The 23,167-nt window shown below is 29.3% G+C and overlaps 2 protein-coding genes across 2 annotated transcripts; one reads left to right on the top strand and one right to left on the bottom strand.

Annotated features, from left to right (window-relative positions):
* Positions 1-4,799: 4,799 nt before the first annotated feature.
* LOC146920591 (uncharacterized) lies at positions 4,800-7,031 on the bottom strand. The gene is made up of 2 exons (XM_085710733.1): positions 6,745-7,031; positions 4,800-5,244 (listed from the first exon to the last, which is right to left on the bottom strand). Exons 1-2 carry the CDS (start codon positions 7,029-7,031, stop codon positions 4,842-4,844), a joined length of 690 nt encoding a protein of 229 aa, XP_085566859.1. The 3' UTR covers positions 4,800-4,841.
* Positions 7,032-18,357: 11,326 nt separating this feature from the next.
* Positions 18,358-23,167, top strand: PRK (phosphoribulokinase). Its single transcript, XM_085714007.1, has 5 exons — positions 18,358-18,995; positions 19,735-19,819; positions 19,929-20,013; positions 20,508-20,752; positions 22,696-23,167. Exons 1-5 carry the CDS (start codon positions 18,427-18,429, stop codon positions 22,945-22,947), a joined length of 1,236 nt encoding a protein of 411 aa, XP_085570133.1. The 5' UTR covers positions 18,358-18,426; the 3' UTR covers positions 22,948-23,167.

Here is a 23,167-nt window from a genome sequence, read left to right as displayed (position 1 = left end):
TCTATTTTCTTCATTTCATAATAATTGTCGTTTTGACAGTTAAGTACAATTTGTCAATTACTATAACCTTTCTCAATTACTCATACCTACTATTTTCAACAAAAACTAATTAATCCTATATGTTTGGAATATTCAAGGTTTTTTAAAACAACTTTTTTTATCTATAACTATAATAATGCTTTCACGAAGACGGGTAAGTTAAAAAAAATTCAAGTGCAAAATAAAAGAAAACTTTTGATATAAAGAATAAATGGAAATTGTGATATAAAACGCAACGGATAATTAAAATTTTATTTTTCTCTTCCTTTGGATCAATACAAATTTATCATGAATAAGTTATTGGAATTTTACCTCTTGAAGTTCAGAAATCTTGTTGTTGAAACACTTCGATCACGATGAAAGCAAAGTAGCGATGTCTTTACTCAGTGGACACGAAGAAACCTTCTTTGATGACTGGTACTAGCCAAGTCAATCAAATATTGAGAGAGACGAGGGTTTCTTTTGAGTAAGGATTTCTACAAAGTAGTATGATATTCAACACCCTCTGAGTCTATAGAGCTTGAGAGAGACTAGAGGGGTTTCTTTTCAGTAAGGGTATCTATAAAGTAGTATGATATTCAACACTCCGTGAGTTCTATTTATAGACTCACTTGTGTGCACCTCTTAGATATTTTTAAATAAAATATATATCTTTTGAAACAATTTCAAAACCGTATATTCGATTTTATTTAAAGCCAAAATATACATTTTTTTAATAAATTTCAAAAACCTATCTTTGATTTTATCTATACTATATATATAAAGAAAATAACATGTTCTGGCTCTTCTGGGCTGACTTTTTCTCTTTCCAAAATTATCATCAACTTTCAATACAAATAACACGTATAACAAATAGATAAGAGTAAATTCAAATATTAAAATAAACGTGTAACAAACACGATATGAGAATATATATCCATTTTTTTCGTTTATCATTTAAAAGTTGTTTCTATACTTACTTTTTCGAAAAAAAAATTCTTCTGCCCCTATCACCAAAAATATTGATATGTCTACCCCTAGTTCAAAATTAATGTTACAAATGCCCTTGTTCTTCTTTTTAATTGGCAAACATAAGAATTTTTTTGCAGGCTTTTTCTAAGTTCTACAAATGGAATTGTGAGCATCATTTTTTTATTTTTTTACAGTTCTCTATTTCAAATGGCGGGCAAGCCATTTTGTTTTGTATTTTTTTATGTTTCTATGTTTAAAAATTAATTGGTGCGAAACATAACATGTTTCATTGATTATTTACTTTTTAATTTGACTAGATACCAGATTACAAGAAGTTGCTTCATCAAAAAATTTCATGAGCAACATAAGAGACTACTAGTTCTGCAATATAGTGATTAAAATATAAAAAAAAAACATATGGCGGTAATTAATGAGAAGAGATTTGCTATTACATTCAAAATTAGAAATATTTTTTGGAAGAATCACAAACATACTCGCCATTTGTTTATTAAACATAGAAACATAAAAAAAAATATAATAATGGCTTGCTCGCCATTTGAAATACAAAACTGGAAAAAAAAAATGAATAAAGTGATGCTCGCCATTCCATTTACAGAACTCAGAAAAAGCCTGCCAAAAAATCGTTCTGTTCGCCAACTAAAAAGAAGAACAGGGGCATTTATAACATGAATTTTGAACTAGGGGCAGACATATCAATTTTTTTGGTGATAGGGGTAGAAGAAAAAAAATTTCACAACTTTTTCATCATCCCAATTATACCCTTGAACAATTTTTTTATATATTGTTGTTGTTGTCATTAAAAAACAAGAATTTAGATTATATTTTTTTATATTATTGGTATCATTGAAATAGATAATCATGTTTGGTTTGTTATAATTTGAAAGCAACAAACATTTTTATTTTTAGTTTTAAATTTAATTTCAAAATTTCATAAAAAAAAACACCGTTCATAATATTCAAACATTAGCGCAATAAAAAGAGCGGAAAGACGGACATGTGAGTGCCTGTGTTTTCGCTAGTTTGAATAAAAAATATATTCCTTTCATATATTTATTTTATTTAAATCCAAAAATTTATTTTTTGAACAATTTCAAAATCATATCTTTGATTTTATTATAATATAATATATATATATATATATATATATATATATATATATGTATATATTGACAGAATTTCAAACCCATATACTTGATTTTATTTAAATCTAAAGTATATCTTTTTGTAACAATTTCAAAATCATATCGTTGATTTTATTTGAATCAAAAATATATTCTTTTTTGAAAAAAATTCCAAACCATATATCTATTGTTAACTTTAATTAATGTAAATATCTACTTAACTTTGTCTACATAACTTTAATTTTTATCATATATCTATACTATATATAAATAAAATGACCCCTTTCAGCACTTTTGGGATGACTTTTTCTCTTTTCAAAAATGCCCTCAATTTTCAATACAAATAACACATGTAATAAATAAATAAGAATAAATTTAAATATTAAAAAAATGTAACAAACACGATGTTCTGGATCTCTGTTTGTTGATAATCTTAAATCTGGATTTTCTAGATTTAAGATATAGTTCTAAAAGATATGTTCATTTGTTTGTGTTTTTGTTGGATGCTTCCCACGATCTGGATTCAACAAGACTTGATTCGCTAGATGTTGTTCGAAAGTGCTAGGTGTGTAGACGCTCCGAGTTGACGGTAATTTGTCATACCTTATGAACTGCATCCTCTATTGCGGTTGTTTCATGTGCCGTTAGTGGACTAAGTTCCAACGTGTGTTTATCCCTTCATCTGGATTACGATTGGATTCGTTTGGCCCGAAAGGGCGTTTATGGCTTGCTAATGTTTTTAAGGAAGTTGTTGGATCTTGGATCGTTTTTGTGTTGGCAGACGATTCATACGCCTACTTTGATGCTATGAACACTCACTATGCTTCTTGTTTTTGTAATTCGGTTTTGCGTCCACACGTGGATTTGCTGGATTGTCTCTGATAGTGTTGTTTAGAGTTGTTTTTTTTATACCACTTGTGTACTGATTTGTTGTGTCACCTGTTAGGGCTTGAGTTTGTGGTTTTTATGGGTCAGGTTCATACCTCCAGTCTTGTACTTCCTTTTCATTTAAATTCAATTTATATTTTACATAAAAAAAATACAAGACTTTTGAACTTAAGGATCTTATTAAAATAACAAGAGATATAGTAAATGTGTTATACAGTAATTTAGATTATAATATTAAATTAGAAAATAATAATGAAATACACAGAACATCCCTTTAGAATAAGAAAATAAATTAGAATTATATGAACAAATGTTAAAAAATATAAACGAATTTAATTTTGTCACTAAAGGTTGCAACCGAGAATTTATGGATGAAATTTTGTTTTCTGTTAATAAAAATCGTCACTATTTCTAGTTATTTTAGCTGTGAATAGATGAAAAACGTATAGAAATACAATGTTGAACAACATTTAAGTTGTTCTGTCAGCAAAATGAACATTTAAGTTGTTCAATTATCTTCCCTCATAAATTAGTACCAGGTTTTGGCATGTTACAAGAAATATAAATCAGCAATATTTATTTCATATTACTTTTCTTTGGTTACATTATTTCATATTATTAATCATCAGCTCAAGTGTTTAAACAAATATAAATTAATAACATTTATCAAATGTTACTACTAATACTCTAAAGTTTTTCCTTCAAATATTTTTTGCATTCAAAAAAAAAAAATACTCTAAAGTTTTTTCTTAAAGGATACTCTAAAGTCTTTTCTTTTGACATAAATAAGTTACTAATAATAATCTAAAGTTTTTTTCCCTTAAAAAAAAAAATACTCAAGTTTTTTCTTTTGACACAAATAATACTCTAATGTATTAACTAAAGCCTTTCAGTAGTACAGACTTTATCCCTCTCAAAAATTGTAATACAGACTTTATGTAACAATTGTTAAATTGTTACTAAATTTAAATACTACCTCCGTTCCTTTATAATTGTCACTTTTGCATAAAAAAATTTGTTTCTAATTAACTGTCGTTTTCAAAGTTCAATGTATCATTAAATGTGACTTAACCTATATTACCCTTATATATTTATTGCAGAGAGGGAAATATATGAAATGAAGTATTAAATGATTAAGGTTATTATAGGAAAAAGATAAATTGTTGTATCAAAAGTAGTAAAAGTATTTGTTGTCTTGGTTTGTGTAAAAAGTAAAAATGTGACAATTAAAAAGGAACAGAGGGAGTAGTATTTTATTTTAATATAGTAGCATTTTTCAATGTAAATGTTACTAAACCTAGAATATGTTGTAGCGACGATTTGTAATTAGTTTTTAGAAAATATTTTCAAAAAACATCAATTTGGCCGTCCTAAGTTGGATCCTCCTATTATTAGAAGTTTTCAATAAAATATTATTTTTTAAAGGAAATAGAAATAAAATGTTATTTTTACAGTTTAAAAAAAAGTTATTTTTACTAACATTCATTTTTCCAGATCTTTTTACTAAAAATAGTAAAGGTACATCTTTAAACCATTTTTAAGAAATTTATACTAGATACACCCTCAAACATATATACGAGGTACGATGTTGAATAACATGGAGAATATGGGAACAATACATAGACAACATATATTATTTTAGAGAACAAAATTAAATATATAGTATTTGATTGAATGGATGAATGAATGAGTTCTACTATATCAAATTGTCAAATTTAAAAATAAAAAAAAAATCAAATAAAATTACCTATTTTTTAATATGCCTAATTATCTTTGAACTTGTTCTATTGGACTAATATGAATGAATCTACACATTTAGATTCAAAGGTCTTTTGCCAACAAGTTAAACAAGTTGCGCATCTTCTCAAGTTTGTTCATATCAGGAAGTGCAGTACCGATTGGATAAAGCAAGGCCAACTGATACATTTGTTGGGTTTGTTGCAAGTTGTCATTGTCCTTGTTATTTAAGGTAGCTGTGTCTTGAGGAGGAATTTCATGTTGTTTTTCAAGAGGGAGAGTGACTACTGTGTCATTGTTGTTTAAGGTTATGTCGTGAATACTTCTTCTCTTTTTCTTCTTCTCTATTTCTTTGGCAGTTTGGTGGTGAACAAAGTATTTTTGAGCATGACTAGCAATTTGAGTTGGAGTTTTTGTTCGCACAAATTCTTTTGAAATATCTTTCCAACGTCCCCTACCATGTTTTTTCACCCCCTGTAGAAACGACCTACATATCACAAAATATAAATTCAATTAAATAACAAGAGAAGAAAAATGAAGTAACTATATATTGGTATATGTACCCAAAACAATGCAAACACTTGCATTGATTTTTTTTTCCTCTGACTTTACTGATATTCAACATAGAAATATTAATATGCACCTATATGAACAAAAATATATTTTCTAAAAAGCTACTCCCTCCGTCTCTAAATTATTGTCGTTTAAGGTTTGTGCACGGTTATTAAGGAAATGATTGATTGTGTTGATTTCAATGGTAAAATTAATATCATTTACTAAAATACCCTTATTAATTGTAGTTAGTGGAGTAGTTAAGTTGGATGAAATTCAATAAATAAGGGTATAATAATGGGAAAAAATAATAAATGCTGCATTGGTATTCTAAAGTGACAATTATTTTGAGAAAAAGAAAAAATGTTAAAGAGACTATTATTGTGAGACGGAGGGAGTATATGTGTGATTTTTTATCCGTTGTTCTACATGTGTCTAGGTTTAGATTGGAGATTTTCCAGTTCTCCACCCTTGAGTGTCTAGTCATTAGCTATGTGATGACAATTGGTATTTACTCATCGAAATTATTTGATGAAATATTAAACAGTTTCTAAAATCTAAATACTACAAAAAATGTGGAGTTGATATAGTATTTAATAAGAACTTTTGATGTGATGTTGAATTTATGAATTCAATATTTATAATGATTCACTCCTCCGTCCCTTTTTATAAGTCTACTTTGCAAAAAAAAAAAAAAATTGTTCCTAAATACACTATCTACAAATTTTTAGATGCATTTATTACTTTTTTTTTTAAATACACCACTAATTAATATTATCAATATACATTGAAATTTGAAAAGTTAACATTAAATATCTCTATAGATAAAAGGTAATTGGGTAATAGTAACATACATTTATAAAATATTTACTACTTCAAACATTTTTCTTAATACCTCGATTTTTGTAGATTATTCCTATAAAAGGGACAGAGTGAGTATCAATTTTGGAGTAAGGTGAGTATCTCCTTAGTATAGAGTGAAGATGAGTTGAGTTATTGTGCTTAGTAAAATATAAAGAGAAGTTATCTTAGAGTTACTTCTGAGTCAACTCATCCCTACTCTATTCGGAGAAAAGTCACCTTACTCTAAGATTAAATTTGCATAGAGTTACATCGTAAAGATACATTTCAAAAAAGAAAAATTCATTGTAAACATATGATTCATTCATCACTGTTGAGTATTAAGTATATATATATTTTTTAAGCCAAATAGAGAATATAATAAATAAAAACAAACAGATACAAAGACTGGGAGGACATTGGACCTGACCCAGGATTAACCCAAACGGGTATACGAGTATATATCAACTCCCCACAAATTTTATAAAATTTCAAAAACTATTTAATACATATCTAATAACTTCAATTGATCAAATATATTTAACCCTAAATAGAATTATAATGTATATATTCCAAGGATAGATTGAATACTTACTTATGTTCACCTTCCGTCCAATGTACCCTTTCCTTACGCCCTCTCTTTGCTTCATGACTTCCTTCTGGTACTGACTCAGCTTGAACTAAGTTATTATCATTAGAGTTTAGAGTCGCAATGTTATCATCATTAGAGTTTGGAATTGCGACGGCACAACCCGACTCAACGACATCAGTGTCAAGTTTCTCTTGTTGTTGGTCCATGCTATTCTCAGGGGGATCTTGAATTGAAGTCCTCTCATTTAGATCAATATGATGAGGTAATTGTTGAACTTTTCTTCCTTCCATATTCCTGTAACAAAAAACAACCATAAGAACTTAAAACCAATTTCATCAAATTTGGATTACATATACATCATAGTTCAACAATTAGATAGTTTATGTAAATTGTGGTCCACATATGTAATTGCTACCGCGCGCAGTTGCGGTGTGTCTACAATCGGCAGGAATTGCATAAAACGATTTCAACCATGTTCGTTCAAATTTTCTCTACAAAAATTAAAATTTTGAATCCAAATCCAAATATGTTTTTGATATAATGAAAAAACATAAATTAATAGTATCTAAGTGTGTATGTGCAATTCAATTTATTAGTTTGTGAAAATTTAAAATTACTGAAAGCCGCGATAACCACAACTGAATGACCACAATTGCCGACCACAACTGCAACCACAAATTAAAACCATGATATATACTAAAATCAAAAGAGAAAAAGAGTACTCGAGACCATACATCAAAGCAAAAAGGACGAGTAATAGGTAAAACCACAAAAAAAAAAAAAAAAAAAAGGAGGAGGAAGATTGGAAAAAAGCAGCAATTGAATCAATTGTTAGATACACTCCATTCAAAATTATTGGAATCTCAACCAGACATGAGAGAGAAAATGAGAATTAATATATAAAGAATATTGGTTTTTTTTTTTTTTTGAAAGAAAAGAATATTGGTTTTTGTATATTAATGTTGCAGATTGAAAATAGAAAAAAAGAGAATTTTCAATAGAGAGAAAACAGAGTGTTATTAAAAAATAATCAAATAATTTAGAAACTTACTACGTGTAATCTCGTAACTAAGAAGACACTTGTTTTTTGTCTGCCGGATTATTGAGAAGACGTTAAGTCACAACTCTTGATCTCTTGATTTATACGATCTTGATTTATACGAGGAATGTATCTATATATGATCTATGCAGTTACTTTTATATTGCATCAGGAATTTGTTACAGTATATTTTTTTACTAGCTAGGGTTTATCCTTTAATCAATCATTTTATGTTTTTTTCGTATATCTTTTTTTTTTATAAAGTTAGGGTTTATCCTTTAATTTATTTATTTTTTGAACATAGGGTTTTTTTTTAAGGAAGAACATAGGGTTTATCCTTTAATTTAAAAAAGGGTTTTAACTTTTAATCAGTCTTTTACTCCGTTTTTTTCGCATATCTTGTTTTTTTAATAAAGTTAGGGTTTATCCTTTAATTTTGTCAAAAAAGTGTTTATCCTTTAATCAATCTTTTGTTTTTTTTTTCTTTTGAAAAATTACTCTTTCAATTACAGTTGTGTTTTACCTCTTGATAGCAATAATTTGTAACAAACTTATCTCTATATCCGGGTTTTGTTGGATGACCGCAATTTTTCTTATAACAAATCTCTACATATATTAATTTGTACTGCCATATGTTCCTTTTCAAGAGCGTCTGGTATGGATCTTCATTTTACCTGTCGTTTTCATAGTTTAACCATATAATTTATCAATTATACCCTTCCTCAATTACATATACTTACAATTTTTCAATAAAAATCTAATTATTGCAATTATTTGAAAATACAAGTTTTTTTAAATAAAACTAGCAACAGACCCGTGCTAAGCACGGGCCCGTGCTCCGCACGGGTTAATTCAAAGTGGGGGGCTATGCATCAAAGCGCATTGCAATGCTATATGAATAGAGAAAATAAGGAAAAAATACTAATGTTAAAGCCGACGTTAACGATAAAAGGGCAAATTACTTTGACTTCCCTTGAGATTTTCTTAAATAATACAAGCACACCTTCTAATTTTCAAACACATCAATCTCCCATCATTTTATCCATTTCAATAACTTTGTAAATATACAATTTAATTTCCGTTATTTTGGTTTGTTTGTATCTGTTTTCTCTTTTCACAATTAAATTAAATGAGGTTTTTTCTTGATTTGTTTGTATCTGTTTTTCTCTTTTCAAAATTAAATTAAATGAGGGTTTTTTTTCTCGCAATGGAGAAACAATAACAACATTTGTTTTTACCACCAAATAGAATAAACATCAACAATTACATAAGAGATCAAAGGAGAATATAGGGATGAGAAGAATTTTGGTGGATGGACATTATGGTTGATCAATGAAAAGAAAAATAATCTTCGATATATCTGTTTTATTACATTAGAGTTTAAAAATTAAACCACCTTGACTAAGGAACAATAAGTTGAGAAAAATCACCAAGTGAAAAGTGGAAGAAAAAATTGTTGAAAATTAAATGAAGAAGTTAATTGCTCAAAATAAATGAAAATAACAAAGTTTAAACCGAGTTATATTATAAGAAAAGTGCTTGTCAATTTGATAAAAAAAAAATAAGAGAGCTTGGTGTTTAGTTAAACAATAGAGCGGGTGTTGTGTTATTTAAGAAGACCTTAAGGGAGGTTAGTGTAATATTATGTAGAAATATTTAAAATAGTAAATATTTCATTATTGATAAAAATGTCGTTATGAGTCCCGTGTATAAATTGTACAACAATATTATTTTGTGACTCATTTATCATGTTTTCATTGTTTTTTATAGTCATTTTTCTAAAAGATATAATAACTAATAATTTACAACAATAAAAAAATAATATTTTATAATGACATGGTGGCCTGACTTCTTTGATTCTTTGTTGTTTTCAAATATGTTGAGATATGCAGGTTTCAAAGTGTCTTGTTTGTCTACACTTTGGTTCTTCAAGCTCGAAAGAGTTTTTATGCCTGTTGATTTGTTTAGGGAGTTCTTGGCACTTGGATTTTGATATTGTGTTTACGGTTGATCCATTAATTATTTTTCGCAGAGGTCCACTTTTCATTTTTTTTTTGTAACATGGTTTCGCGCCCGTGTACAGGTTTGCTTGTTGATTAGTGAATTTTTGTTACGATAAATTTGGGTCGATCCACTTGGTCTGATTTATTATGTGGTATCCCCGTTTTTTGTTGTACCTGAGTCAGGTCTAATGCCTTCGGTCTCTTTATCTATTTTTATTTATTTAGTATATTTTTTCTTTTGACTAATAAAAAGATAAAAAAATAAAACAAAGGCAAATTATTTTTTGAAAAAAAGCAAACTTGAAAATGTGTAATTTTTTTAAAAGTAGGTATATGCCTTGTAATAAATATTTTGTAATTTTTTTTAACTATTTAGATATTTAAAAGTTGAATTATATGAAAATTTGTTTTGATTGAGATTAAGATTAAATTTGTTTGTTCTTTAAAAAAATATGAAGTTAGTGTGTTTTACCGAGTGAGTTTGTTTTAATTTATTTTTAAGAAAAAAAATATGGGGAAGTTGAAGCAAAAAACACAAAAGGATATAATTTTGATGATGTGTCAAATTTAAGAGGGGTAAGATTGTATTTTTGGTAGACATTAATTTCATAATTAAAGAATAGAAGATTGTATTCTTTTTTAACTCTTGATATTTATAAGTTGAATTATGGGAAAATTTGTTTTGAATGAGATTAAGATTAAGTTTGTTTGTTTTTTAAAAAAAGATTAAGTTAGTGTGTTTTATCGAGTAAGTTTGTTTTAATTTGTTTTTTGAAAAGAAAAAATAGGGGGAAGTTGATGCAAAAGACACAAAAGGATATAATTTTGATGACGTGTCAAAAAATTAAGAAGGGGTGAGATTGTATTTTTGGTAGACATTAAGTTTCATATATAGAGAATAGAAGAATAGATTTGTTTTTTGTTATCCGGAAGTTTAAACTTCTTTGAAACAAATTTTTTATAATAATGCTTTTATACAGAGTTGAAATTCTAAAAATAAGATAAGTGACGTTGTTAAAAGTTTCAAGTGTGAAATAAAAGAAAAATTATGATATAAAAATGAAGGGAAATCGTGATATAAAATGAGTGGTTAATTAAAATTTTATTTTCCTTTCATTGGATCAATACAGATTTGTCATGAATTAGTGATTAGAATATTACCTCTTGAAGTGCAGAAATCTTGTCGTTGAAACGCTTTCTATCACGAGCAAGGAAAAGTTGTGATGCCTCACACGAACAAACCTTCTCTGTTGACTGATAACAGTCAAGTGAATAAGAGATTAAGAGAAAGGAAAAGTTGTGATGCCTCTACTCGGTTCAAACGAACAAACCTTCTTCGTTGACGGATAATAGCCAAGTGAATAAGAGCTTAAGAGAGACTAGGGTATCTTTTCAGTTACGGATTCTGAAAGGTGTTATGATATTCTTTTATAGACTTACTTATGTGCACCTCTTAGATATTTTTAAATAAAATATATCTCTTTTGAAATGAATTCAAAAAAATATTATTAATTTTATTTAAATTAAAAATATATCTCTTTGAAACAATTTCAAAATCATAACGTTGATTTAATTTGAATAAAAAATATATTCTTTTTTTCCTTCAAAATAAAAAATATATATTCTTTTTTGAAAAAAAAATCGAAACTATATGTTTGATTTTATTTAAATCCAAAATAAATATTTTTGAAACAATTTAAAATCATGTCTTTGATTTTATTAAAATCTAATTTAAATAATATATATCTTTTAAAACATTCAAAATCATATATTTGGTATTATTTAAATAAAAAATATATTCTTTTTTTCCTTCAAAATAAAAATATATATTCTTTTTTGAAAGAAAAAAATCGAAACTATATGTTTGATTTTATTTAAATCCAAAATAAATATTTTTGAAACAATTTAAAATCATGTCTTTTATTTTATTAAAATCTAATTTAAATAATATATATCTTTTAAAACATTCAAAATATATATTTGGTATTATTTAAATAAAAATATATATATTATTGAAACAATTTCAAAATCATATCTTTGATTTTATTTTTGAAAAACTTTCAAAACCTTAAATTTGATTTTATGTAAATAAAAAATATTTTTTTTATACAGTCTCAAAATGATATCATTAATTTTATTTAAATTCAGTTTAAATAAAATATATGTTTTGATACAATTTTAATATTATATTTTTGTTATAAATTTATAATAATAAGTCTTACTTAGTTTCCCTAAAAAAAAAGTCTTACTTAGTTAGTTATTTATTTATTTTCTCTTATCTATATGTCATTTGTATGTGACTAGATTCTCGTAACGTTGGTAATATTAAATCATATATATTTAATATTATAAAAAGTGATATAGGCATCTAGCAAAACCTTTATGTTACATGACAAAACCTTTATGCGATGATTACCATGTGTATAATTACCTATTTTTCCTTATATCTATATTGAACACAAGGCGTGCATTGTGTCGCATCTGTATAGTTCAATTATATTTCATAATTTTGGAATATAAAGTAACGAATAAGTTCAATATCTTATTCTTGTAAAAAAAAGTTCAATATCTTATATTGACTTAGTTCAGCATGTTTGTATCTTTTACATACATATTCATCAAGATGCCTAAATATATTTCTCTTGTTATGCAGGAGGGGTAAATCTCGTTTAGCTTACTCATGTCCCTCAACATGACTAGTCAAGTACATATTAACCAACTTTATAGATATATGTTCCAGAAAACATTTAAATGACAATAAAGCGTTTGAGTTCATATCTATAGATCATAATGTTTTCAAGTCTAAGAGCGGTATACATCATTTTCACTATGAGAACAACTTATTACACTTGCATAACATATTATGTAGTATTTTCATGATGGATCAATTCAGTATAAATATCACTTATAATATTTATACTTGTGTATAAATATTAGTCAACATAATATTCTTATGTTTAATGAGGGTCTCACAATCAAGTCACACTTAATTTTTCATTAAACACACTAATTATTCTAGAAAATTGATTATTTTAAAACAAAAGAAAACTATATATATATATTGACTATTAGAGGTTTTTTTTCAAGACATTTTTGCTCATTCCCACCTCAAATTCCCTAATATAACCCCACACTTGAGCTAACTCACTTTCGGTAGCACCAACGTGAGTTAAGTCACGTTGATCCAACATGAGTTAAGGCACGTTCGGAACACCAACATGAATTAAATCATGTTGCGTTATGTTATACATCAGAACAACAACCATTCTACCATATCATTTCTAAAACATCCATGTGCGATTTTGAGCCCTCAAAAGTGCAATTTTCATCAACCTTGAGCAAATCAACGTCAACTTCTACCCCAACATCAAGTATGTGTTTACGATCCTTTTCCATTGGATTTTTTTTGGTTTAAATGTTAGATTTTTTTTGGATGAAATTGTGAAATTTTAGGTTTTTAGGGTTGATTTGCATGTTAGATTTTTTTTATTGTAAATGATTAAATAAGTTAGAAATTGTAGTTTAGATGTTTATTAGAGTAAGTTTAACTCAAATGTGCTAGTTTATAGATTGAAATGACACAATGAACTCATAATGTTAATATTGAACTCTAGGTGTTTGATAAAATGTTTCAATGAAAAATTGTTTAATATTTTGCATGTTAGTGATGAAATTAGTTAGAAATTGGATTGTTAATATTGATTATAATGAGTTTGAGTTAATGTGATAGTTTAGATATTGAAATGACACAATGTGGTAGTTTGAGTGCAATGTGAATTGTTGATGTTGATAAGTTAGAAATGACACAATGTCCCTATGAAACAATCATTGATTTTTTGCATTGTTTTATGTTGTGTAGATATGTATGAGAGACCGGACATGCTGAGACTCGGCAAGGAGACCATGACTGGGAGCACACGAGCAGATAGGGAGGCTAGACGCCCTTTTGTTTGAACAAGACGCGACGGTAAAAGTGGGGAGGGGTCGTCGTCCCAGACGAGTATGTCCCAGGTAGTGGACCCCACACAGCAGCATGAGGAGCATCAGCCTCAGTATGAGCAGCCTCAACATCAAGAGGGTGGGGCTCAACGGGACGGGGAGGCTTAGCAGGAGGCCAGACTGGATGGTTTTCCTGGGGGGCCTAGAGACATCTCGCTTCTATCGAATTTCGGTAGACACATGACATACAAGCTTTGGAGGGATGCCGCAGTAAGTTTAATTGTTTAATTTTATTTAATTACTATCTTTTTAACAGTTCAATTGTGATATTTTAAAATGTTTATTTTGATTTTTGTCTTTTTTACGGTTCAATTGATATTTTAAAATGTTTATATGTTTATTTTAATTATTGTTTTTTCTAGGATTCAATTGTCATATTAAAGGCCTCATAAATCCGATGGTGAATGATGATGTCAGCTAGAGGTTGTACGAGGATACCCGAGATATTATACCTTTTCAGAATATTTGCTGGTACTCCGGTTGGATCATGGCCAACAAATCGACAATGTGCCTTCACTTGCAGGAGCGGGTTCTCAGGAATTGCGGCTATATGCAGAGCATTCCTAGATATCTTACTGTCTTTGTAGCTCTTAAGTCAGAGGATATAGTAGTGGCCTTCACAGATTTTCTGCTCCATGTCATTCGACACGTTGATCGTGGTCAGGAGGCAGTGGATCAGGGGAAGTGTAGAAAATGGTACATTAGTTGGTTATATTATTATGTTGTGTCTTTATTTTGTTAGAATTAAGTTTAATTCATGGTAGTTTGTTGAGAATGTTGGCATTGAATTGTCTTATACTTAGTGAAAGGTTTGCAAGTCTCTTTGAAAACTCGAAAGAATTGAGAAAACGCATGTTGTATTCTACTGAATCAACGATATAGGTTTTCACATTGAATTTCTTCGTATAAGATGAGTGTGACAAACATGAATGCATTTCTAACATGTTGTTTTGAGCTTTATCATGCTCCTCTGTCAATTGAAACTTGTCAGTTGGCAGAACAGTAGGATTAAGTTCAAAAGAATATATTAGACTGCATTCGTGTTCGTCGCTACTCATCTTATACGAAGGAATTCGATGTAAGAACGTATATAGTTGATTCAGTAGAATACATGTGATGTGTTTTCTTCATTCTTTTGAGTTTTCAAAGAGACTAGCAAATTTTCACACTAAGTATAACACACTTCAATGCCAACATTTTTGGCAAACTTCCATGAATTTAATTTAAACCCAACATGATGATGATACAACATCCTTATGGAGAATGGAATGTAGTGTAACACTGCGCTTTGTTTGTTGCCCCATTTGAACGGAGATCAAATTAAAACTAAATAAATTTTGTGTACTTGTGTATTTTTAAGCTATGATTTTTTTTTGGATCATGCTTTTTAAAAATTTAGCGAATGTTTTTTAAAAAATTAACATAGGTATTATGAATGAATAAATGAACATAACATATTCTATAAAATACACGTTTAGGGGCTTAAAAAACAACATCAATATAAAGAATTGATGGTTTGTTAGTGTACCTAAAACCATCCCAAGAATTAACTCACGTTGGGGGTCAACGTGAGTTAACTTACATTGAGGGTCAATACGAGTTAACTTACGCTGAAGTTATTTTAGGAAATTTAAGGTGGGAATGAGCAAAACTGTTTGAGAGAAGAGCAATTTCCCCATAGTTTAGCCTGATGCTCCTTAGTAGTTAGTTGAGCCCAATAGGGTTTGGTTGGAAGAAGCAACAATCCATATTTTACATCGTAACAATCTCGAAAATTAATAATATGAGTTTTGTTTTTTTTTTTTAAGAAAATATACAATATAGAAAAACAGATAGATGTTCGTTAAGGTACCTTTCAAGTTTCTTTGTTTTTTAATATAAGGGTGTTGTTAGACCAGATTACAAGAGACCATGGACGGATGCAATGTAGGGCATGGTGTAGTTATAAACACACCAATTTTTTCCTAATTTTTTTTACATACGAAAAATGTCTATTATAAGAACTAATGAAGGATGAACATTTTTCAGAGCAATAAGAAGATTAAAATGTTAGAGGAGGTTGACGACTCATTTTATTCTAAGAGTAATGATATTTTGACATCCATTTGATGACAACTTTGTTGACAACCTTGTTTTTCTCACTTCTTATTAGTCAAAAACTATGGAGAAAGAAAAAGGAAGAGAGGGGATAACAACATCATGTGAGTATGAGAGAGAAAGTTGTCCAAAAGTTGTCAAAAAATTGTTGTCAAAATATCATTTCTCTTATTCTAATTAGCAATTATTAAGGTTACAAATGAACTTTGAATAAAAAAATATGGCCCAAATAAAACTACTAAAACTGTTATTCTTTGTGAAATAGTGCATATTCTTTAATTTCATTGGCCAAATTTTGTTGACATTATTATTTTAGGCACATCAAAATATTAATCTTGGATCCGTCCTTACAAGGGACCACGGTGATAAAAATAAACATCAGCTATATCCTGTTATAAAAGGATAACACAAACTTACGAATGATGATCTAGGTAATGAACACTCATAAATAAATAAATAAATAAATAAATAAATAAATAAAGGGTGTAGTTCGCACACTAGTTAGCCACATGGTTTACATGCCTATAAGTATGAGTAACGATCTCCCAATACTTCATCAAAATGCGATTAACGAGGAAGACAATCAAAGAACAAGGGTGTGTCGATGGACACCTCTTAGTAAACAAGAACATCGTGATTGCCGAACCAGACTCAAGAGAAAGTCTATGATATCTCTTAGGCTTAATTTTGGCCCCTATCTTTCCAAAACTTGCGGTTACAGCCCCCTAACTAATTTAAATACAAAACAGCCCCCTAAGTATTGAATCTTTGGCAGTTTTGGCCTCCCAATGCCAAAAAAAATAAAAAATGACACGTGGCACCTCATTTAGGGTGCCACGTCAGCGTTGGGGGCCAAAACTGTCAAAGATTCAATACTTAGGGGGCTGTTTTGTATTTAAATTAGTTAGGGGGCTGTAACCGCAAGTTTTGGAAATATATGGGACCAAAAGTGCAATTAAGTCCATCTCTTACCCCAAACAAATTAAATTGTATATTCTTAAAGTTCGGACATTACCACCGAGTAAGACCCCAAATTCTGGCCAAAGCCTTTCAAGGTTCCACTAGTTATAATTAGTTTAAATAATGTTTTTTTATTTGCTATCTGTGCGCGACCCTTTCTGGTTTCTAATACCGTTGCAAAAAGTTCTTTGATAGACTTAACATATCGCATAGTATGTAATATTTTTATAGAAAAATTATATAATGCTACTTTAACTATGTTGGTTGTATTAATTTGACCACACGGTTCTTCACTATTGTGCTCATATGGAATATGCTATATGCACCTTAGGAACCAACCTCCACCTCTTTTTGTGACACTGTTTTGGATTAAGAAATGTGGTCCTCTAATTAAAACAACATAGTGGCTTCCAAGTTTTCAAAGAAAATTGTTGTTCACACTTCAAACAAGGTTGAAACATACCAGAAAAAAAAAACGTAAATGTTCATCGACAGTTAGCTGCTGCCTGTTAAAATTCATCGGCAGTTAACAACCGATGATGTTATATTAATAAATTACTAGTATTTCCTAACATTGAGTGAAGTGTGAATAATATTCTTCATTTTCAACAGTAAGAGCTTACAATTTGATCTAAAAATTGGGGCAATTAATCAATTAAAGTCCAAGATAGAATTGGATGACATACCCTCCCCATGAAATCGGGTGATCTACTTCACTCTACACCCTTTATCCCTCATCTTCAAATATCCACCATATTTATGCCACGTGGCATGTCAAATATCCAAGATGCACTAACCACACAAGACCCTTCCCTTTGTTTTCATTTTATCACACATATGCCATAACCTCATCATTTCCATAGTTTTTAAACAACTTGATAATAAAGGTTAAAATATCTAGTCTTGTTTTGTCCTTTTTGTGTTTTCTTAATGAAAAAAATCCTCAAATGACAACTATACCCTTTTCCAATGGACTAACACCACTCAAATTCCTGTTTTCCTTACAACATTACTATTACCTCCAAACTTGTGACAAAACAAAGGGTAGTCACAGAAATATACAAACACTAAACAATAAATAAAACAGTTAATCAACAATTTTGGTTCCTGAACGTGTGAGACATTATTATTATATCTAATTTTTGAATGTATCAAAATTACAAAAACATAACTAAATGTGTTTTTTGTTAGTTATTTTGTTCCTCGCACATGTCTTTAAATTTGTATAATTAGTTTAGTCTGTAAATATATTTTTCGTTTGTCAATTTAATACATACAAATAAAAAATAAACAGTTGAAAAATATTTGTAATTTTAATATGCTTGAGAACTATACAACCTCGCACATTTAGGAACCAAAATCAAAATTGTTGTTTACCTATTTAAAAAAATATCTATTTTCACTATTTATTTTCCTGCTAAACTCCCTTTGTTTTGATTTAAAGTTCCACCTCATATATTTTATGTGTTCCAAACTTTTTCTTAGAATATATGTCCCAAATAATCCTCTATCCAACTTAAACTCACTTCTTCTTCAAAAAAATTCTTTACCTTAGAGAGAAAGAGAGAACAATAATATTCAGTGAGAATGGCAGCATGTACTGTCTACTCAACACAACCTCTAAGAACAAACATCTCAATTCCAACATCATCAAAAACACATGTTGGTTTTAATCAAAAACAGGTAGTGTTCTACACAACAACCAAAAAGAGCAACAACAGAAGAACTAACAGTAACAGCAGAAGATACTTGATAACATGTGGAGCAGGTGACTCACAGACAATTGTGATTGGTCTAGCAGCTGATTCAGGATGTGGAAAAAGTACTTTCATGAGAAGACTCACAAGTGTTTTTGGAGGTGCAGCAGAGCCACCAAAAGGTGGAAATCCTGATTCAAACACACTTATCAGTGACACAACCACTGTGATATGTTTGGATGATTACCATTCTTTGGATAGAACTGGTAGAAAAGAGAAAGGTGTTACTGCACTTGATCCAAGAGCTAATGATTTTGATCTCATGTATGAACAAGTTAAAGCTATTAAAGAGGGTGTTTCTGTTCAAAAACCTATTTATAATCATGTTACTGGTCTTTTGGATCCTCCTGAGCTTATTAAACCACCCAAAATCTTGGTCATTGAAGGTCTTCACCCAATGTAAGTAATATATTATACATGTCCATATTACTAGATAAAATTCAAAATTAGCCACGGAAATTTAGGGACGGAGAATATCAAATCATCCTCTAATCTCGTTACTAAATTTAGTGATGAATAAATTAATTTGTCACAAAATTCATTTTTTACGTCTCTAATTTTATTAATGTTAATTTTTTTAGTAACCATATAAAAATATTCTAATGTTTTTATTTTGAGAAATGATATTTTGACAACCACTTTTTGACAACTTTTGGACAATTTTCTCTCTCATACTCACATGATGTTGTTATTCTGTCTCTTCCTTTTTCTCTCTCCATTGTTTTTGATCAATAAGAAGTGAGAAAAACAAGGTTGTCAACAAAGTTGTCATCAAATGGATGTCAAAATATCATTACTCTTTTATTTTTTACATACATAAGGAACATTAGTTAATTGTCTTCGTGAATCTTGAGAATCAAGATGTGGGGATGTTATAGTTTTTTGAAATTCTCTCATATGATAAGTTGATATACCTTATCTATTTTATATGATTGTGTGGACAAGGAATTTGCTAATGATTTTTCAATCTTCCTTAATGTATGTGGACAAACAACATGCATACGTGGGTCCATTGTTACTCTATAGTAAAATAGATAGTTCAATTCATGGGCATAAAATCTTTTTAACTTGGGACATTTCATATAATATTATTCCACTCACCTTGATTATTAATTTGAGACGTTTTCCATGCATGTAGGTATGATTCTCGAGTTAGAGATCTTTTGGACTTCAGTATCTACCTAGACATTAGCAATGAGGTGAAATTTGCTTGGAAAATTCAGGTAATGACACTACTATAATTCAAGAGTTCAAAAACATGTGCAATTATAAGGTTAATTTTTTGTGCTTCTCATTCATTTTGGCCTAACAATTATTTGGCAAATATTTCAGAGAGACATGGCAGAACGTGGACACAGTCTTGAAAGTATCAAAGCTAGCATTGAAGCAAGGAAGCCTGATTTTGAAGCTTATATTGGTAATCATTTAAGATTCCAACTCCTGAAAGAAAAATAATCTTAAAAAACTATGGTCATGTTTGGATAAACAGTTTAATTAACATCTTATAGCATAAATGTTTAGCATGTAAGTGCGTATGTATAAACTGTTTTTGTAAACGATATAATAAAGTCAAATTATTTTCATATAAACTATAAGTTGTTTTACTACCGCTATCCAAAAGAGTTTACTGATAGTAGCTGAAAATAGCTTAAGAATATGTATGTCGTCTTTGACAATTTACGATGGGAAAAATATATTTATTTTGTCTTTAATTATGTAGCACCGACAATTTTTATCTAAAACGTGTCTCAAAGACGTATTTGGTTACATTCAATCACTTTCAATTTTTTAAATACACAGCATGTGTGTCTCTGTATCATTGTTGTGTCCGGTATCTATATGCAGCAATACTTGTACAACTTATTCATTGGTTATGCATGTGTTAATAACTTGTGCATTTGTTTTTCTCAGATCCACAAAAGCAATATGCAGATGCAGTGATAGAAGTGTTGCCAACCCAACTAATTCCAGATGATAATGAAGGAAAGATTTTAAGAGTGAGGTTGATCCAGAAAGAGGGTGTTAAATACTTTAGCCCAGTTTACTTGTTTGATGACGGTTCTACAATTTCATGGATACCATGTGGAAGGAAACTTACATGCTCTTATCCTGGCATTAAATTTTCCTATGGACCAGAGACTTACAAAGGAAATGAGGTATCAATTAATCTACCCTTCAAATATCCTATCAACTATTTGATTTTAGGGTTAATTATGTTTTTAGTCCCTATAAAATAGCGACCTTGTAAGTTTAGTCCCTACTTAATTTTAATAGCATTTTTAGTCCCTATAAAAAAAAATTTACTTATAATTTTAGTCCCTGCTAAAACAAAGTTTGATTAATTATCCTTAAACTCTTAAATTTTTGAACGAATTTTTTGAGACAAGATTAGAACACTATGAAAGGTTCGTTTACTAAAATTTAGAATTTTCTGACATGAAATGAATTAAATATGAATTTTTTAAAACGACAAAAGTTAAAGATAAAAAGTAATAAAATCTGGATGTAGAAATCAAATTTTGCAATAATTTTTTGCGGACGAACTTTTAGTAATGTTCTAAACATGTCTGCAAAAAATTGTTCAAAAATTTAAGAGTTTAAGCATAAATTAAACAAATTTGAATTGAGTAAGGACTAATACTCAGTGCAGAAAAACAAAATTAGGGACTAAAAATGCTATTAAAATTAAGTAGGGACTAAACTTACAAGGTCGCTATTTTATAGGGACTAGAAACATAATTAACCCTTGATTTTAATATTATTTTGGCTTAATAGATCCATTGGTCCCTCAATTAATTTCCATTTTTCATTTTGGTCCCACAATTAATAAAAAGTACCTTTTGGTCCCTTAGATTTTCCTCCGTTTGCCAAATAAATCTTTCGCTGTTAAGTTTAACCACAAATGCCTATGGTGGACCAACCTTAAGAGTGGTTTACCATAGACTTCATTAATTTTTAAAATTTTAACTGTTTGATCTTTAAAACAAAAAGCTACCATTAGATTGAATGGACCATGATTATCTTACAATGAGCCAACAACAACTACCATTGGATTAAAAAAAGGTTACCATTGGATTAGGATTAAATAAATGGACCATGGTTTTATATAAAAAAAATAAAATAAAAATACAAAGGTACTATTGGAATTAATTGTGGGACCAAAATGAAAACTTGAAATTAATTAAGGGACTATTGGATCAAATAAGCCTATTATTTTCTTACCACAAATTCAAGCTAGTTTGTTCATATTTTGAACAAAAAGAAATAAATTCTACCGAAAATTTTTTTTTTAATAAAATAAAAAAGTTCACTAACCTGAATACTTGAATGAATTGTGTTATTGCAAAGAGTTGAAGTTGGCTGTTTAATTAATACTCTACCCTATTTGTTAAATGTGTCGCATTGTTAAAGGCTTAACTAACTGTCCTCATGAGCTTGACTCAGTTGGTATGGACAATGCATAAAAATATGCAAGGTTTGGGGTTCAAACCCGGCCACCACCAAAAAAAAAAAAAGGCTTAACTAACTTTCCAAGTTGAGCTATTTCCTTCGGATAGAATTAAAATACTTTATGTATTAACCGACATCACATTGGTCCGAATGGAATTGGACACGAATCTCTTAAGCAATGTCTCGGGTTTTAGCCATGTAGATGGGGAAAATGTGATTGCAGACTCCACCAAACATGACCAACCACGTTCCCTATCATAGATTAATCATCGATAAAATCGATAGTTACTTTGCACCAATAACACAATTACCAAGTAGGGCTACTTGTTTAAAGCAAATTTTGAGAGAATATTTTGCTTTAGTTAAAAAGTTATGCTAACAAGTGCGGCACTAGTTAAGAACTCAAAAATAGAATTAAATTATAAATTAGATGTAGAAAAAGTTCATTTTTAAAGTTTCAAAGTGTTGAATACATCATTCTTAAGATAAACGTACTCTTTTAAGCTTCTTAACAAATGTTCTAAAGGCACTTGTTAGCATTTACCAAAATAATTTTGTTTTCACTTCACCAAAATATTTAACTATTGTGTCATTTATAAGACCATATTTAACTTTTGCTTTATCTCTTTTTTTAAACTTTGTGCAATAGGTGTCAGTTGTGGAAATGGATGGACAATTTGACAGACTAGATGAACTAATATATGTTGAGAGCCACTTAAGCAACCTCTCTTCCAAATTCTATGGAGAAGTTACTCAACAAATGTTGAAGCATGCTGATTTCCCTGGTAGCAACAATGGAACAGGTCTCTTCCAAACCATAGTTGGTTTGAAGATAAGAGATTTATTTGAGCAGATAGTAGCAAGCAGGGCTGAGACTCCAGTAGGAGCAGCTAAAGCTTAGGAACAACCTGCCTTATACATATATATACATAATATTGGACAAGGCAGTCATTGAATTCTATCCCAAAATCATTTTCTTATTTTTGTGTTTTCCACATTTCATGTATTGTATGTTATTTTGTGTATGAAAATACTCTGCATGTACTTATTTATGTAATATGTTGTATTAATAATATAGAGGAGAAAAAGCAGGACTGAGATTTCAGTTATGTTGATAAAAA

Source organism: Medicago sativa, chromosome 5, assembly GCF_051527215.1.
Source record: "Medicago sativa cultivar Bolivia chromosome 5, Bolivia_mono, whole genome shotgun sequence".
NCBI classification, from domain to species: Eukaryota; Viridiplantae; Streptophyta; class Magnoliopsida; order Fabales; family Fabaceae; genus Medicago; species Medicago sativa.
This window is presented reverse-complemented; position numbering and strand designations above follow the sequence as displayed.